The sequence below is a fragment of the Piliocolobus tephrosceles genome, chromosome 16 (assembly GCF_002776525.5).
Source record: "Piliocolobus tephrosceles isolate RC106 chromosome 16, ASM277652v3, whole genome shotgun sequence".
NCBI classification, from domain to species: domain Eukaryota; kingdom Metazoa; phylum Chordata; class Mammalia; order Primates; family Cercopithecidae; genus Piliocolobus; species Piliocolobus tephrosceles.
This window is the reverse complement of record NC_045449.1, coordinates 45,979,889-45,998,923: the sequence shown is the minus strand read 5'-3', so window position 1 is coordinate 45,998,923 and position 19,035 is coordinate 45,979,889. Positions and strand designations below refer to the sequence as shown.

Genomic DNA, 19,035 nt, shown 5'->3' with positions numbered 1-19,035 from the left:
GATAGATAGATAGATAGATAGATAGATAGATAGATAGATAGATAGATGTGATAGGAGAATAGCATTTAGGCTATATTTTCATGTAACAAACATCATATATTATACAATATAATATGTACTTTATCATATGCAAATTTCATTGAGAATTGAGAAGATTGGCTCTGTTTAGGCAAACGATTTTGTTTCTTGAAAACCAAAGCCTAATATTTTATACCTATAAAGAATCCAAATTATTAAAATTGCAACAGAAAGGTTTGTGGTTGGATATTAGAAAGAACTTCTTGATTTTCCAAATATTGGGGAAAAGTTTTCTAGGGAGGATGTTGTCTCTTCTTCCTTAAGGGATTTAGCTTGGAAACTGTCCATCCTAGAGGGGACCTGACTTCTGGAATCTAGACAGATCAACAAGATGTAAACTTCCATCTGGAGTCAATAACTGGGAGCATGATTAAATAATGATTGGGATCTTTCTAAAAGGAAAGGTTAGAGTGACGTGAAGAATTAAAATAATTTTCTACTTAATCGAATGTATCTAAATGCAATAGATTTTTTGGCCAAAATATCTGCTTTGGAAATCTTAGCCAATTACTGATCAAGCTGAATTTGGGTCTGAATGACTGTACAGACTGTAATTTTTCTGCAGTTGTTTCGAGGGAGAGAAAGTTTTAAGAGGGCTCCTTTACTATTCACTCTCTCCTCTGAAGAGGAAGATCTCTTCCTGGCACTAAGTATCTACCTTACCCCTGAGTGTAGACAGAGGGATGGCTGGGAGGAGAGAAGAGGGATAGGCAGAGCTGGGGTGGAGAGGTCAGTGGAGGATCTGGGCTATAATTAGCCTCAGCAGGCAGAGGATGAAGTGGGGCCCTACAGACCACCTTCTGCAAAGTGAGGACAGAGAGCACATCCCAAGAAGATCTGCAGTGGGGCCAGCAAGTGCTTGTCAGAGACTTGGGTGAAAGATGGGTAGGTGAATTCAGCAGTGCTCTTTAGGGAGTCTCAGAAATTGTGCCTATGCTCTGATGCCCCAGCAACAAGATTAAACATAACTGAAAGGGACTGTTAAAGTCTAGAACATCGTGTCAAAAAAGAAGTTTGGTGGCTCTTTTTATATGAAATGGCCTACTTAAAAAAACAAACAAACAAACAAAAACCAAAAACCAAAAAGAGTAAACTGACCAAATGTTGGGGGAGGTGGCAGAGGATGAAAGTCAGAGGAAAACTTGGCTAGGATACTTTTTAATACTCTTTTTTTTTTTTTTTTTGAGGTGGAGTCTTGCTCTGTCGCCCGGACTGGAATGCAGTGGCCGGGTCTCAGCTCACCGCAAGCTCCGCCTCCCGGGTTTACGCCATTCTCCTGCCTCAGCCTCCCGAGTAGCTGAGACTACAGGCGCCCGCCACCTCGCCCGGCTAGTTTTTGTATTTTTAGTAGAGACGGGGTTTCACCGTGTTAGCCAGGATGGTCTCGATCTCCTGACCTCGTGATCCGCCGGTCTCGGCCTCCCAAAGTGCTGGGATTACAGGCTTGAGCCACCGCGCCCGGCCAATACTCATATTTATTGAATACCGGGCACCTGGCAGACAACACCGCACCCAATTACCTGTTTGTTGAAAAGATTTCACTCTCTACTCATTTAAATAAAGATAAATGCATGATTATTGGTGTAAAGATACTAATTAAAATTTATTGACCAGGCACAGTGGCTCACGCCTGTAATCCTAGCACTTTGGGAGGCTGAGGCAGGAGGATCACTTGAGCCAGGAGTTCAAGACCAACCTGGGCAACACAGTGCGATATCGTCTCCACAGAATATTTTAAAATTAGCCGTAAAAAATAAATAAATAAAATAAATAAATAAAAGGCCAGAGGAGGTGGCTCATGCCTATAATCCCAGCACTTTGGGAGGCTGAGGCGGGCGGATCACTTGAGGTCAGGAGTTCAATGCCAGCCTGGCCAACATGGTGAAACCCCATCTCTACTAAAAATATAAAAATTAGCCAGGTGTGGTGGCAGGTGCCTGTAGTCCCAGCTACTTGGGAGGCTGAGATAGGAGAATCGCTTGAACCCAGAAGGTGGAGGTTGCAGTGAGCTGAGATCCTGCCACTGCACTTCAGCCTGGGTGACAGAGTAAGACTCCGTCTCAAAAATAAATAAATAAATAGCCAGCCTGGCGCGGTAGCTCATGCCTGTAATCCCAGCACTTTGGAGGGCCGAGGCAGGCAGATCACCTGAGGTCAGGAGTTTGAGGCCAGCCCGGCCAACATAGCGAAACCCTGTCTCTACTAAAACTACAAAAATTAGCCGGGCATGGTGGCAGGTGCCTGTAATCCAAGCTACTCAGCAAGGTGAAGCAGGAGAATTGCTTAAACCCAGGAGGCAGAGGTTGAAGCGAGCTGAGATTGCGCCACTGCACTCCAACCTGGGCAACAAGAGTGAGACTCTGTCAAAAATAAATAAATAAATAAATAAATTAGCCAAACATGGTGGCTTGCACCTGTAGTCCTAGTTACTCAGGTGGCTGAGATGGGAGGACCACGTGAGCCCAGGAGGTTGAGGCTGCAGTGAGCTGTGACTGCACCACTCCACTCCAGCCTGTGTGGCAAAGTGAGACCTTATCTCAAAAAATAAAAGAAAATTTGTTAAAATTGCCCCCACCAGATTCATGTGGGGTAGGTCATTGTCAAACACCAAGAATTACTTAAGAGCACAAGACATCAACCATAATAAACAGTTAATATATTGTTTGTGAAGACTAAATAATATATACTAAAGAATATACATATATATTAATGTAGAGTACATTAGAGGCATTTAATTCTTCCATTTATTTCACAGATAGAGAAACTGAGGTCCAGAAAGGGGAAGAGACTTGTTCAGGCATAAGTTAACTTTTTTTTTTTAATGACTCAGGGTTATCATGATTGCAAGTAATTCCTCAGTCTAATGGTCCTTTGCTTTCACTGTAATATTAATGAGACATGCTTCTTAAAAGAATGATTCACTAAGAGCAGGGCAGACTGACCAGCAGCTTTCCGGGCTGTACTGAAACCTTCCCACTCCAACCACAGCGAATTTATAACCACTCTGTGCTACAGACCACTCACAATTGGTCCTGACCCAAGAGGAACCCTGCCCCAGTCAGGATGGAATAAGTGAGTGCAGCCACTTGGAGCTGCCCTCTAATCTGCCACCACCACTGGGGTCTGCTGCTCTATCTGGGAACCACCCCTCTTCCTCTTACTTCTCCACGGCCAACTGGGAAAACTCAAGCTAAAAAGGATGACCCCAGAGATGTAAGAAGGAAAAGAAGTTAATCTGGAACACAGGGATCCTAAATTGCAATCCTTTATGAATCCCAAATTGCCAGGCATTCCCTTGAATCTGAATTGGGTGGGGAAACTGAAAATGGGAGTCACTTTCTTCTGCAAATGCATTGCCTCTTTATTCTGTTGTGGTATCATCAGAGATGGTGAGTTTCATAAATTTGGAAAGGAGAGAGACAGCAACCTTGTGTGTTTCCCGTAAAAAGAGTTTCAGCTCCTCTCCAATAATCAGCCAAAGGCAATACCTGGACTAAGAACTCTCACCCCTAGCATATCCAAAGTCTCTGAATTTAAACAGGTACACTGAGCCTTTGGTTGGCTCCCCACTACTTTGGCAGGAAGGAATCAGGACTGATGCAGGCCCAGGCAGGAACAAAGATTCCCTGCCATTTGAGCTACTGGTTTGGATTAGGAGAATTGGAAGCCAGGGGCCAGGTAAAGTGAGTCAAAAATTCTGAAGCATGGAGGAAGGCAGAAAGCAAGGTGGCATTATGATCTAGCAGTACTTCTCAAATTTTAAGTGTATATAAATCACTTGGGGAGCTGCTAAACTGCAAATTCTGATTCAGTAGGTCTGATTCAGGGGCCTAAGATTCTGTATTTCTAAGTAGCTCACAGGTAGTGCTGATGCTGCTGGTCCATGGAGCAGCCAGGCTCCAGAGAACTGGTGCATCAGATGCCCTTGAGTGCTGCAAACCATGATGGGGGATAGAAATTCTCTCCTGCAGAGCCAACTCTGCATTTTTTTGGCACTGAGGAAGGGTGCTCTCCTTTTGACCAAAGAAACTGGAAGGTAGGCCATTAGCAAGATCCTTCTGATATTCTTGATCTTTGTAACAACCTGCTATAGCTAGCTGCAAGAGCATTTTTAATTAGACCAAATTATCTAGTTTGACTATCCATAGAAATCAAAGCCCCAGCTGAAATATCTGTTCATTTTGCTAGTGTAGAGATGGCTTGTGTGCTATGATTTTTAAGATGTTAAACACTGCCTGTGGGCATATTTTATGGAGAAATAAACACGCAGCCCAATGAGATGTATAGCGTTGTTTTAATATATTGTATATTCACTTATTTATGGGGAAAATAAACACACAAGCCAATAAGCTGTGTATTATTACTTTAATATATTGAATTTATTTCATACCTATATGTTTTATGAGGGAAAATAAACTAAGATACACGCTATTATTATAACACATCTAATTGTTCTATATTAATTTATTTATGAGAGAAATAAGTGCAATTTAACATGATGTAAGATTATTTAATGCACGAGATGAAATCTATATTAAGACAGTTTAAGGGATTAAATTCCAGCTAACTAAGATGTGTGTACTTCCCACACTGAGGGACCCATTTAAAACTATGCAAAGGGCCTGTCTAGTCCTCTGTGTCACAACCTATGTTGGCTCCTGGCTTATCCTGACAATTGCTGCCTCTGGGTATCTGGTACTCTAAATCCCGGTCCTGTTGGTCCAGGGGAAAGTCTGGAGGCCCAGGAAATAAACTGCTTTTTGAGAAGGGCAACATCTGCCGGGGAGATAGCCCCGCAGTGTCTGTTTCTGAGCGGGAGAAATATTAAGGAAACCTAAGGAGGATGGATGGCTTTCCGGAGCCCTTTAAATCTCCACCTTCCCAGAACAAACCAGGGGGCAGATGGGGGAGATCAATCCTTGCTTCCCGCTTACCAGGTTTACAAGGAACCAGGCAGGCTGTGGTGGGGGATAGACAGGACATGGTGTTGATATGGAAAATGAAGTTGTTGGTCAAGACAGGTGGGTCTGCATTTAGAGAAAGCTCTGGCCTGGCTTCAAATCCCACAGCGAAGGATCAAAAGTCAGACTGGATGAGGCACACCCAGGCCCGCAGACCCGCCGCTCTCCTTCCCTTCCCTTCCCACCCGATTCTCTTTCCATCTCGCGTCCTCAGCGTCCGTTGAGCTCACTTTAAACATAAAAAAATCAAACAAACAAAAACGAAGGTGGGACTCCCAGGCTCCCCTTCTTCCCTGGCCTCTGGAAAATCCGGCAGGGAGGACGCGGGGGCGGGGGCAGGGGCAGATCCCGGCTGGGCCGGCGCCTCCCGCAACGGCTGTCATGGCGGCCACAGCCTCTTCCCTCGCCCCCTCCTGCCCGCCGCCCGGCTCCAGCGCCATTTTGAGCATCGTCTTTGCTTCCCTGTCTCACTCCCACTCTCCTCGCTCCTCCTTCTCTCCCTGCAGGTCCAGCGCTTGGCGACGCTGCCGGGCCTCCCTGGGCTTCTCGCCCTGCTGCTTCTCGGATGGTCCCCCAGAGCCCAGAAGCCCCAGAGTCCGTGGGTGTCCCGGCAGCGCCACATTTCTCAGCTGGCCTCTTTTCTTACCCACTTGGAAGCAATTACCATCCCTGGGTGCGGTGCCCTGCTTCCAGAGAAAATCCCCGACTCCACTCCACTCCTAGGAGAGCCACCTACAACTCCCAAAGAGGCCCGGCTCAAGCCCCAGGCCTCTCGTCCCTAGGCTTCTTGAGTTCAGAAAAAGGCCCTACACCGGCTTCGGTCATAAGAAGCAAGAAGTCTAAGGAAGCCCTTGGATTCTTCCCATCCCAGGAAACTTCTGCCCCCGCCACGACCCCAAAGCCCGTCCCCCAGGCTTCCTCTCCCTGCACCCTCCACTGTTGGCTGTATACTTTCTCCCTCCACCTACCCACCTTTATTTCTAAACAGAGGCCCCAGGACCACCCGCTCAGGACCAAAGGCCCTCTGCTGAGGGGCAGGGAGGTGACCGAGCTTCCTGCAAACTCCCGACTCTTGCCAGAGCCGTGGGCGAAGCGGCCATCAATCGGGTCACCTTTGTACCACCCGGACTTCGCCAGCCCAGGAGGCTTTGCTGCCACATAGGCCGCTGAACCGAATCAACTTCGCACAGGTCCTGGAGGGGTGAGGACCGGCCTTGGGGCCGCGGGGAAAAAGGTTAAGTCCCAACACAAACACTCGTTTTCGTATTATAAAGACATTTATTTAATCTATGAAAATAATGTACAATAAATACTTTCCCCTTTTCCTATTATTAAAGAATTTTAATAAATAATCTACAGTCTAAAACATAAAAAAGAGGAAAATAAGTCCCTCTAGTTATTTTTAAGAAAGTCCCCCTAGAGTTTAATTATTCCTGAGATTTCACTGGAAGGAGTCTATCAAACGGAATTTTTCTGTGTGAATTTTAAAAGATGCCCGAGTGCCCAATATTTTAGAAGAAGAAAGGGAGTGGATTAAACGCTAATTCAGTAATACCTGAATTTTAGCAAAACACATAAGTCTATGCGACTGGGGGTGGGAGAGGCTCGATTTTTCCAGTAGATGACCAAGGAGCGCGGGGATCGAAAGGACCGGGAGGAGGAAACGGGTTAGGGAAACTGCAGGTCGATGGCACAGAGCGTGCTGGTGAAGAAGTCCAGCTCTTCCTCGGAAAAGGGGACCGGGCTGTCGAGAGAACCCTGTAGGCTAGGGGAGAGGCCTCCGGATAGCTGGAGACAGGAGTCGGCCGCGAAGAAGTTAAGGTCGGGAAGGAAAGGCGAATCCTGGCGCTCCGGGAAGACATCTTCTGGCAATGGTCCCGGCTCCGGCCCGCCCGCCCCGCGCAGCGCGCAGCCAGGGCTCGGCGCGCCCGCGCCCTCTAAGCCACCGGCTAAAGGCCGGGGGTCCGCGGCGCTTAAGGCCCCCGGCACCACCTCCGGCGGGTGAGAGCAGGCTTCCCACGCTGCCCGCGAGGCGGAGGGGCCGCCTGGGCTGACCGCGGGCTCCTCGACAGGGTCGCCGGCGTCCTCCAGGGCGCCCGGGCAGGCAGGCTCCCCATCCGACGGCTCTCGGTGCTGCGTCTGCCGTTTGTGCTTCATGCGCCGGTTCTGGAACCAGACTTTGACCTGCCTTTCGGTGAGATCCAGCAAGGCCGCGATCTCGACGCGGCGTGGCCGGCACAGGTACTTATTAAAGTGGAATTCCTTCTCCAGTTCCAGCAGCTGTGTGTTCGTGTAAGCCGTGCGCAGCCTGCGCGCCCCGCCGCCACCAGCCTCTGGCAGTCCCAGGCCATCTGCAGGGAAAACAAGCTGGGCGTCAAAGCGGGCCGTGTACTCAGCCCAACCTTAGTTCGGACTACTCCATCCGCCAAAACCAGTATCACCTCTCCCCTTCCTCGACACCCCACCCCCGCTCCCACCCCACAGCGGCTCGCTTTCACGGCTTTTGGGTTTTCTTCTCTCCCTCCCTAGTCGACAGCCCCGGCCCTGGTCAGGGCAAAGCATTCAGAGCCGCCCACGGGCCACGCAGGGGGCGGAGAGCGGCTCCCTTCGGCGCCGGAACCTCAGATCCCCCTCCCAAGCCCTCCCAGTGGACCCCTCAATTCGGAACTTTCCAACTCAACCGGAGCGAGGGTCATAAAGATTGTTCTTCACCCCTCTTCCTTCCTAGCTCTGAATTCTTCCTCTTCTAGAGTTGGGGCAGAAAGGACCGAATATTTTTCTGCTTCTATAGTCTATCCCAGCAACAACATATTCATTCCCCTACACAGATACGGGTGAAAACCTCAATCAAATCATTTTCTTCTAGCAGAAAAAAGGCGTTTCCCCAACCAGCTTTCAAAATCAGCTGTAGGGAGAGAGAGGGAGAAAAAAAAAAAAAAAAAAAAAAGACGCTGGCAGCGGCCAGGCCTGACCCCCAGTGGGATATTCTACTTCCCCATCCCAGGAATGGACGGGGTAAGGAACCCCAACAGGCTTGCCACCTTTTTTTTTTTTCAACCTCCTTCCACTGCTTTTTCTCCCCCTCTTCTAGGTGCCCCTCACCCCACCCCCACCACGCTTACCGACCTGCAGGCGATCCGACCCCGGAGGCCGGGACAGCGGAGGCGGCCGGGGAAGGAGACGGGGCGGATTGGCTGGGTTTCTTGGCGGATTTCTTCTCTTTCATCCAAGGGAACTCGGGGGCTGGGGGGGCAGCGGGGAGCGGCGGCGGTGGCGGCGGCAGAGCAGGCCCATCTTCGGCTCGCTTTTGGCTCCTGGGTCTCTGAAGGGTGGAGGCGCCGGGCTGGAGGCTGGGGAAGGTTTGCTCGAAAGGAGGAGGAGGAGGAATTAATGTCGACTCCTTGATTGATGAAGTTTGAAATGTCTCCAAGACAGCGGGGAAGGAAGTCAGACACTCGGCGAGCGATGGCTGGCTGTTTATAAACCCAATCTCCCTCTCAAATTCAAAATTCATGGCTTTCAATGGTGGGGGAGGGGGCTGCTGGGGGGGGCGTCAGGAGGGAGGATCGGAAGGGACCCCCCCTCCTGCCCCCCCCAGATTTATGTAATGGAGCGATTTTGGGAGGGGGAGATTTCGGTCTCTCTCTTTTTTTTTATTTTGGGCCTTTATAATTGTATATTGCTGATAAATACAAGCGTATGGGGACTCTCTCTATTAAACCCAGGACTCCGGCGAAATTACAGGGAATTCGTGGTCACGGGACCGGCCTCCGCCAATCGCTCGTCTGGGCCTGGTGGAAAACAGAGAGCATTATTTGCTTTAATTGATTCAAAAACACCAGAGGACCATGACCTGGACACCATGAGCCCCCATTCCTACACCAGTGCCTCACACACTCTCTCCCCAGTGCCTCCCTTTCTCCAGAAAAGCTAGAGAAACCACTTCCTCATCCCTTTCCGAGATTAGAAGGTTTCAGAAGCTTGGAAAAGAAGAGACTCTAAGGGAGAAACCTTCCTCTTTTCCAAATGTTTTAATAGAGTAAATTAAGGCTTTCCTTACGTGGCTTGGGCTTACGTGGCCAGCAGCATCCTCTTCCCTTCTCCCCTTCCCCAAGAAAAGATGAGTGAGGATCCCTGCGTTGGAGGAAGAGGGAGTCGAAAGAGGCTTCCACTCTTTGAAAAAGGTCAGTGTTAAGGTGCAAATAAGAAAGAGATTTATAATCATCAGCACCACTATCCCCATGTTAACCCTCCAAAAGCAACAGTTAAATCTTGGGAAATGGACAGGAACTCCCAGGCGGACACATAAGAGTGAGATGGAGCATGAGGGGCATTTTTGGGCCTCTGGCCTCCATCGCTGTGTGGCCTGGCTTCACTTCTCTGCCCAGTGTTTGCGGCACTGCCTCTTCCCCTTATGTCCCCCTGCTTTCCTCCCTTTCAGGCATCCATGCTTCTCTGTGACACCCCCCTCCCCCTGAAAACAAGCAGAGTCTAAGATGTGCATGTACCCACTCAAGCCTCAAGCTCGTATCTGTATCCATATCCAGGGACATGAACAAGAACTGAGGTAGCCACTGATTTAACTTAGAGCACTCTCAAAGTTCAGATCAGCGTATGTGTGTGCATGAATGTGGTGGGGAGCTTTTCCCTTAGGACAAAGAGACTTTCCCTCCCGTTTTTGCCATTGTGCTAGTTTAAAAAAAAAAAAAATCCCTGACAAGGAAGAATTCCCTGAAGATGGTGCGGGTGGAAATAATGACCACTGAGATGATATTCCATTTCTGGCTCCTGAGGGGAAATGCTTTTAAAATTTATTTTATTTTGAGGAGACCAAGATAGTCTGAAGTTTAGAGTGTTGTAATTTACTATAGAAAGAGGGCACAAGACTCTGAGCCCCAAGCAATTGGTGGGAAACTAGGCCTCAAAGCAGAAAATGAGAAGTCGATCTGGGGGAAGATTTTTAAATAAGTGGGTCAGAGGGACGGAGAGGAGATGAGGCGATCAATCTTAGCCCCCTGACAGCTCCCTCCGATTGCATCAAAGAATTTGGCTCTTTGGGAAAGCAGAGGGAACAGCCAAAATTTCACATCCCTTAAAAAGGCCTGGGGGGGGGGGGGGGGGGGGGGGTGCAAAAGAGAAAGGTGATTCTGGGAGAGCTGGGAAACAGATGGGAAATGGGGACAGAGAGAAAGCGTTAAGTTGGGTGGAAAGTTTGCCTGGAGAACTCCCAGGGCTCTGGCCTCCCCTCCCCCTCCTCTCTCCCTGCAGCCCAGCCAGGAGGAGAAGGCTGGTCAGCAGAGAAATGGCAACTGAGCCCGGAGCTGGAACTAGAAACTTTCTGTCAATGTAACATCTGCGTGGGTGGTGGTGAGTATTTAAAAAGAAGAGCAGAAAAGTCTGAGTGGAAGCATGAGGGTGGGGGAGCGGAGGGTGAAGAAAGGGGAGTTGGAGGTGGGGGCTGCAGGGACCGGGGAGGCATGCTCTGGAGGGCTGAGAACAGAGAGAGCTGCTCTGACCTGGGCAAAGTGGCCAGCGACAGTAGTGTGCAACTCGGCTCCAAATAAAACAATTTTTGCCATTTAGAGGTGTAGATGGGGCATAGAAGAATTCAAATAGTAAGCAGCGTCTGGAAGTCATGCAGGGAGGCCTGAGAGTGGATTCTCCCTCTGGCCATCCCCTTGAACACCTCTGAAAGTTTAGCAACAGCTTCTCCAGCTGGCTGAAGGATCCAGAGCTTATCTTGGGCAACTCGGGCAGAGACTGTCCCTGCAGGAAATACAGCTCTCTCTAACCCTTACTGACAAGTTTTATGGCCAGATTAGCAAACAGCGGAAAACTTGGGTGTTAAAAGGGGCCAAGAGAACCCTCCTTCTCAGAGACATCTCTCCCCCGCCCCCCTGTCCTGCTGTGAATTTTACAGCAAGGATATTTTACCCTCATCTTTGGCTGCTTTAGCTGAGCGCCTGGAATCTTCCAAAGAGAAGGATAGGGAACACCAAGCCAAGTTGGTTCTTATTTTTCTTGTTTGCAATTCCAGCTCTGAGCCAAAGCTCTGTTTTTCAAACTTAAGCTAAATTCTCTTTCTTGGCCTCTTTCCTGCTAGATAAATAAGCAATCCAACCCACCCCCAGAATCAAACATGGCGCTTCATCTAGTTATATCATTCAGAAAGTGTTATTCAGGGAAGAAGAGAGAAAGAGAAAGAAAGAAAGAAAAACCCTTGAGCGTTATTTGATCCCAATCAAACTTTGCACGCTCTTATGCCTTTAAATTATAGCCTGACCCAATGCTAAATTGCTTGCTGCTTGGATGAGCCGAGTCCAGTTAAAATCCTACTTGGTGGTGGGGAAGGGGGAGGGTGTAGAATTCAGGTTGCTTTTTTATTGTTATTTATTGTTGCATAAAGACTATAATTACTAACCTTGGACTGCCAGGATGCAACATAAAAATGAAAATCAGCCCTCACTTTAAGGCAGGGCCTGGAACGATTCTCACTCCCCCACCATGACTACCACCAAATATATGCTCCTAATTAAGCAATGCAGGCACATCGCTTACAATTAGAATTATGCAGCTCTTCAGCAAGCAGCCATCGCTTCTCTTTCAACGAATTAGCTCCATATTTCAGCCGCCCTGTCTTCTCGCTCTTATCGGCTCCAGCGACTCGGCGGTGACATTTCATCTTTGACAGACCCTCTCTATTCTCACTCCAATGTGATAAAACTTTTATGGAACCACGACTAAGAAATGAAGTTTTCCCAAGGATGGTGGAAACAGAGCCGCACTTTAGCCTGGGGACCGTTTTACTTACGCTTAGATCCAATAGCTTCTCCCACCCTCCTCTTCCCCTTTCTCTGGCAGGGGAAATCAAATGTGCTTCCCCTCCCTCCGCCTCGAGTTTTATTTAGTGATTTAATTTTACTTAGTTTTAAAGTTTGACCTGAGAAGTCTAGTCCTCAGATTTTTTTTTTTAGATTAATCATTTTTCTTTGTTTTCATTTTAGACCCAATGGTGGTTGGGCTTCGGGTCACGTGACATCTTCTTTGTAGCTCCGGAAGAGGATTGCGAAGTTTAGGTTTCGTGGAAGAAACCGTAATCGGCCAGATTTTCTTGTTGGTAGTGGGAAGGGGTGGGGGGTGGTGCATGGAGGTTGTGGCCAAAGGCGCTAACAGACGAAAGGTCAATGAATGAAAAACCTAGAGGCATAGAGGCCAGACAGAAAAACCTACAGAGAACACCCAAGAGTCCCCCTTACTTCTCCCAACTTGTCACTTAAACCACAGCTAAAGAAGTTGGCAAAATGTTACAGGCTCTTATGAGTGAGAAAATGGTATTTAAACTTAAGACATATCAAGGGGGAGACAGGAACCTGGGCAGTGGACAAAAAGGACAGGGAAGGGTCTTCAATGTCCTTGTCCTTCTTCCCTTGGGGGAAATTTGGCAGTCAACAGCCTTGCTCTGCTATCTAAATTGGACCACCAGGACAAGATAAAATTGATAACAGAAAGTTTATTCAAGAATTGTTTGACAGACAACCCTTTTAGGTAAGGAAAAAAGTAACTACTGAAGAACAAAGAAAGTTCCAAGAGGGAAGTAACTCTAGTTCTACAAATTCAGGACTATACAGTGACAATCAGGAGCTGAGTTCATGCCTTTTAGAACTAATTACAATTGTCATAAGTACGAGTTTAACATAAATCTACAGCTCTTTTCTAGAGTACAACAGTAACTAAAATAGCTGATTTTACATGACAGGAAACACAATGTCCTTTATAACAAGTAAATACTAAAAAAGTACAATTTTTTCCTTTTTTTCCCTCATATAAATACATAATGTAGGGGGATAAATAATACAAAAAAGAAAATATTTTAACAGGCTATAACCAATAAATATATATGAAAATGTTCACTAGAACACACGCTTTTTTGAGCAATGCTGGACTTCTGCAGGCCCAGACATCTCTCACAGTTGTTTTTACATCCATTAAAATGTAAACTCTAAGTGCAACAAAAGTGTCCTGTCAGGAGGCTGAGCAAGGCATGCAGGCCCTGCCCAGCCCCTGCCTGGGACAGACAGTTTGTTCAAATATACCCTGTTTTCACGTTAAGTCAAGAGAGCAACAGAAGAAAAGTATAGAACCTCACGTCACCAACTGCTTGCTGTGGAGAGAGGGGGATGTAGCTGGAGCTGAGATGGAGGCAGCAGAATGGGCAAACCTTCAGTCCTAGCAACCTGCCTGCCCTAGCCTACACACTTTTCCTTAGAAGAAAAAAATATATAATTTATAATATAGGCAGCTCTTTCAGGATCTCTCACCATCCCTGAGCTCTCTAAAAACTGTAATTGATGGGGGTGGGATGTATAGATATTAATGTCCTAGAGCAGAAAAACCTGGGGCTAGAAATGGAGGGGGTAGATACCTCAATAAACCTCAAATAAATAGGAACAAATTTGAGGTTTTGGGAAAGTTGGAAGGGAACGTGCTTTGTGCCCTTTGGGTTTGAAATGTGTTTTCTTATTTTTTAAAGGATAACCGAAAAAAATCAAGATTTGGGGGGAATTACCTACAAAGATGTAAGGTAAGTCCGTTGGTTGGTGATGGCCTAGCCATCCTGTCTGGTTTGTAAAATGTGCTTCTCTGCCTCATCCTATCTCGTCTTCCTCTACCCCACTCCAGGACGTAGAATTCCAACTTGGTAGTGCTGGAGCCCTGGGGTTGACAGGGTCATCTCCAATCTGCTGTGGATTCCTTTCCGATGGGTTGGCAGGCAGATGGAACAAGGGGTGGACTATAAAAGCAATCTCTCAGGCCAGGGGGAGGGGAAGAAGCTCCAGGCCGGTTCTGACCAGGAAGCCTGCCTATCACCTCCGTGGCCCCTCTTTCAGACCTCCAGACTGCCCCCCAGAGCTCCATAGTTTCCCTCTTTCTCTCCATCTCCTAACCCTCGTCCGCCTTTTCCCATCACAGGTGTGTTAATTTGGGCGCTTCTTGGATTCTACCCTGAGGAGGAGGCGCGTGGTGAGAGGAGAGGTCTGTGTAGGTGGGGTGGGGGTCGCAGGGTCCGTGGTGCTGGCTGGGCGCCATAGGGGGCGCCCCGTTGTAGTCCAGGTTCCCGGAAGGATGATGGGAAAGGTGGTTGAGGCCATAGAGGGAGGGGCCGGCAGGGGGCGGCAGCGGATCCGCGTAGCCGCCCCCGCCCACATACACCGGACTGCCCTGCATGGTGGGCGTCCCGTAGGCGCCCCCGTTGGCTTGGAGGACGTGCGGCTCATACTCGGGTGCCGGGGTCGGAGGGTACTTCTGTGGGGCGCCGCAGCCTTTGAGAGGAGGCTGGTAGTTGGAGGGCAGCGTGTAGGCATTCTGGTGGGCTTTACCGAAGGCGGGTGGGGACGGGCTCTCGTAGCTGGGGGTCATGGAGTGTAAGGCGTTCATGAAGCCGGCCGTGGACTGCATGGGCTGCGGGGGACTGCCGGCTGGAGATGGGCCCCCTGACGACGAGGCCAGTCCCTTGGCCTTCTGGTCCTTCTTGTACTTCATGCGCCGGTTCTGGAACCAGATCTTGATCTGCCGCTCGCTGAGGTTCAGCAGGTTGGCCATCTCCACACGGCGAGGCCGGCACAGGTAGCGGTTAAAATGGAACTCCTTCTCCAGCTCCACCAGCTGCGCGCTCGTGTATGCCGTCCGCGCCCGCTTGGACGCCGCCGACCCCGGGGGGCTCTTGTCCCCTCCCCCGCCGCCGCCGCCACCGCCCCCACTGCCGCCGCCACCGCCGCCGCCGCCGCCACCACAGCCCTCTGCTGGATTCGAGGGGGAGGGGTGGGAAGGGGAGAAAATGAAATAAAAGATAATTACTGAACACGCCGAAATTGAATGCATCGTTTCTTAATAAATCCAGGCCTGGACTCGGAGCCCCCGCCGCCCTCCCCTTCGCGTCCCCGCCTCCTCCTCACTCCCACACCCCACCGCCCGTCGCATTAGCGGACACTCTATAATAGTGGCATTTATTAAGAGACCTGTTCTCCTTTCGCTGCCCCAGCTTATGAAAATTTGATCATGTCACGCAGACAGAGCCGCATGGCCATTTATTTAGGGCTGGATTTTCCCGTGCGTGCTTTCTCCCCCTTATCCCCAATTCCAGGTCAGGGAAGACATTTCCCCTCCCTGCCCACCCCGTCCTGAGGACAGGATGGGAGACTGAGGAGCACCCTCGGGGTAATCTGGACACTCGTGGGCAAAAAGTGGCACGAAGAGGCTGCTGTGCCTGGAGGCCGGGACCCCGGGCCGTCCGAGCGATTGTGATTAATACCCACAGTAATCATACTTAATAATCATCAATCCTCGACGACTCTGCATCCTCCTTGGCAGAGCCTCGTCTTGGCTCTGTGGCCTTGGGAAGAGCTTTGAGGCCACGGACCTGGCCTTCTGGAGCTTTCAGAAGCTCCGGTGGAGGGCGGCTAGAGGGAGGAGGGTGTTGGCGGGGTCAGGGGTCATTAGGGGGTGGGGGTATCAAAAATGTACCCGCCGGCCACCTAATATTGTTCCCAGGCAGCCTCGTGGGCGCCTAGGGGCTGGGTGCTAGAATAACAGTGACATTCCTGGCTCGGACAAAAGCTGAGGACAAGGAAGGCAGAGAACTGGTACCTGTGCCGGGGGAGCTGTTTTTCAGCTTGGACGTTTGCCTCGACTCTTTCATCCAGGGGAATATCTGTTTGGTGAGGGTGGAGTTGGTGCCGGGACCACACTTTGGGGGACCACTTTTGCTGGGCCCGCCCCCATTACTGCTGTTGCTAGTGGCACTGGTAGGTGCGGCGCTGGGCGGGGGTGAGCCGGGCGGGGCGGGCAGGGGCTCAGAGGCCAGACCCGGCCTCATGCAGCTGCCGTTGAGCTCCTTGCTCTTGGCATGTGGGGCACCGTTGCCCAGGGACTGCAGCGAGCACGCTGAGCGCTGGTAGTCGCCCTCCAGGTGCGTGGTGGCCTGAAATGGGGGTTGGGGGGGGCCGTCGAAGCCGAAACCATTGCTGCCAGGGTACGAAGAATAGCCTCCGAAGAGAGCAGCCGCGGCGTTGTCGTAGTAGGTGGCTTTCTGCATCGCTGGGTGAGGCCTGGGCAGTGGGTGGCAACTTGGAAAGGCCTGATACCCTCAGGACCGGACATTGGCAACCCTGGGGGTCACGTGACACGCCGGACCCCCCCAACACCCTCCCTTCTCTGCCCCCTTCCTCCGGGGTCTGTTCCAAGCGGCTGACCTGCGGGGCGAGAGAAGAGACACAAGGCGGAGAAGAGGACTGGGGCTCGAATCCATCTTAGGAACTGAAAAGGGAACTGACATCAATAGAGTTTTTTCTTCTCCCCTCCCCAACATCTCCAAAGCAGATGCTGAGAAAAAAAAGCCCACCAGTTTTCATTTCCACTAAAAATATAAATAAATAAATACTATATGCCTTTCAAGACTGCCCAGATGTAGAATCTATGGCAAAAGCCATTGCTTCTCTCCTGCCTGTGCACTAGCCCCTCACCTCCCCTAGTTTCTCTCTCCCTCTCTTTCCTCCCCAACTCTGGGATAAGATGGCTCAAGAGAGGGGACACTAGGAGACTCCAAAATAAAAGCATCATCAACACCCTCCTCTGAGCCCAGAGGCTTCTGTGCTTCCAGCCTTTGCCTCCTTCCAAGTCGGTTTAGGTCTCTTGCCCAAGCAAAGTCTAGCCTGAAGGGAAACCAAAGGATCTCCTAAAAAGACATGCAGGAGAGTTAGTCAGAGAAGCTTCTCTTGTGAGGTGTCCTCTCCACTTCCCACCACTCCCCCACCAGGAAGACAACAACAGCCTGACCTAGATACCTCCTGAGGATTTTTAACCTCAAGAGTCAGCTGAACCGAGACTCATCTGTCCATGGCCCTGCTGCAGGTACCACCACCTCCAGCTCCTGTCTTTGCTCAGGCAAACCTGGGATTGGGCAGCCAATGGCCCTGTGGGGCCCCCAAATGGAGCAGGATTGTTTCCATTTCCTGGGCCATGCCAGTTGGTGCTGTGACCATTTGGCCCAGGTCTCTCCCCCGACCTCTCTTTTTTTTTTTTCATGAGACTTAATTTTTCCCACCTTTTCCTTCACAGTCTGTTTTCTTTGATTTCCCCCAAAGAAAATAAGAAACAAGAAGTTACAATTGCTAGACTTTTCTACTGAGACAGGGAAAGTGCTTTCCAAAAGAGAAAGTTATTCCCGAGGAAAATAATCAACAAAGCAATTTTAACAATATTATTCTCTGGGCTAGAAACAGAGGTATTCCTGTTGACTGAGGTTCCCTGAGGCAAAAATAATAATAATAATAACTATTTTAATACAGCCTTTTAAAAGTGTGCCAGAAAAATAAAGATTCAAACTAACATAGGATTTTGTGTATTTGTTCTGAAACTTCTGACTGCATTTTTTTTTCCTCTGTCTCTCCCAACTCTTCACCACCACTTTTCATAAAACCTCCATACTGCCATGTGCGTTTGGAAAACTTTAATCTCATTCAGCCTAGCTGGTCAACTCCAAAGAAAACTAAACATAGGAAAATAAAATAAAAGAAGTGCAGGTGAAGAAAGTCCCTCCCTCACATAAATCCCCTTCTTCATGGCACAGATTTATACTCAAAAAGGAATCAGTGTAACCCTGAGTTCGGACTGGTTTCTGGAAATACACATGGGTCTGCAAAGCAGCAGGTCCTTCCAGGGAGAACCAGAGTTCAATTGACCAGGCTGACCCAATCCCTTTATTATTATTACCATTAGCCTCTGCTGATTTAACCAAAATTAGCTTCAGAGCAGCCCTGGTTGAAGGGGGAATTAATTAACAGGCATTAGTTGTGGTTGTTATTAATAGATAGAGAAGAGAATGAAATAAAAACGTTGGAGGGGGTTGGCTGGCTGGGCCCTGGCTTTATTTAGTCTAAATGATTGTTACAGCAATAATAATGATGACGATGATGATGATGATGATAGTAATAATAATAAAACAATAATTTAACTAGACGCCTGGGGCCGAAATTCCTGCCGCTCCCCTTGCAATAAACCCCAAACCATCGCAGGACGGAGGCCAGGCCAGTGTGGAAAGGGAAGGAGCCAGAGACGCGATAGGAAAGAATGGAGACTCCGCCGGTGGTGCAGACAGGGCTGGGAAGGTTTGTGCACCCGGGTAGTCCCTGGCTGCTGCTGCCAGGCTGCCTCGGCCGGTCGCTGCTGCCGCGGCGGCTGGCGACGACCTACCAGCCACCTACGATGGCCCAAGGAGGGGAAGAAGAGCAAGCGATCAGGAGACCAAAACGGTTATCGGAGACAGGTTCCCAGCACACCAGCCGGCCGAGGGCCGAGCCCCGCGGGCAGCAGCAAGTTTGGGAGCCGGAGGTAACCGAATTAAAAAGCGCCTTAGAAACTCCGCTTCGGGACTTGGCTCAGCAGGGCTCCGGGTTGGAGAGCGCCGAGGCCTGGCGGACGGGACAGTGGGAAGAGGAAAAGGTGCCGAGGGGACCCGAGATCTGGGATCCAGAACAAGAGGGGGTGGGGAACAGCTCTACCAAGCCAAACAGATCTATTTCCCTTGCCTCCATGTTGGAAAAATTCTGGTTCCATATGGCTCCTCGGGAGGGAGGGAGGGAGACGGTGGCTGCCGGCTTCCCCCCAGGGTCTCACTGGAGAAGGGAGATGAGCCCCCCCAAGAACCCCACCTTGCCAAGCGCACCCCAGGGACTGCCAGGAGACTAACAATAGCTGGGGAAGCCCCGAGAGAGGGGATAGGCCATCTTCCAGGACTTAAAAAAATTAATGGGAGGAAGAAAAATAAAATAACAAGAAAGGAAGAGAGAGAACGGTTGAGACTTTCTTAGCAGCCGGGGAGAAAATTCAGCCCTGGATCTGGCTGCTGAAAGAAAAGAGAGGAGAAAAGAGGAGAGAAGCAGGAAGAGAGAGGGGAGAGAGGGAGAGAGAGGGAGAGAGAGAGAGAGGGAGGGAGGGAGGG

At 49.7% G+C, this 19,035-nt stretch overlaps 2 protein-coding genes across 3 annotated transcripts in view; both read right to left on the bottom strand.

The window, feature by feature from the left end:
* Positions 1-6,302: 6,302 nt before the first annotated feature.
* Positions 6,303-8,673, bottom strand: HOXB2 (homeobox B2). Its single transcript, XM_023203942.2, has 2 exons — positions 8,166-8,673; positions 6,303-7,390 (listed from the first exon to the last, which is right to left on the bottom strand). Exons 1-2 carry the CDS (start codon positions 8,551-8,553, stop codon positions 6,708-6,710), a joined length of 1,071 nt encoding a protein of 356 aa, XP_023059710.2. The 5' UTR covers positions 8,554-8,673; the 3' UTR covers positions 6,303-6,707.
* Positions 8,674-12,541: 3,868 nt separating this feature from the next.
* The window catches only part of HOXB3 (homeobox B3), a 41,624-nt gene continuing 35,130 nt past the window's right edge, over positions 12,542-19,035 (bottom strand). The window contains exons 2-3 of one of the 2 annotated variants that reach the window (XM_023204368.2): positions 15,684-16,144; positions 12,542-14,839 (exon numbers count right to left, since the gene is read on the bottom strand). In XM_023204368.2, the coding sequence (XP_023060136.2) occupies positions 14,004-14,839; positions 15,684-16,144 (1,297 nt within the window). In that variant the 3' untranslated portion in view covers positions 12,542-14,003. The remainder of the gene's footprint in view (positions 14,840-15,683; positions 16,145-19,035) is intronic. The other variant, XM_023204370.2, reaches the window with a different exon arrangement.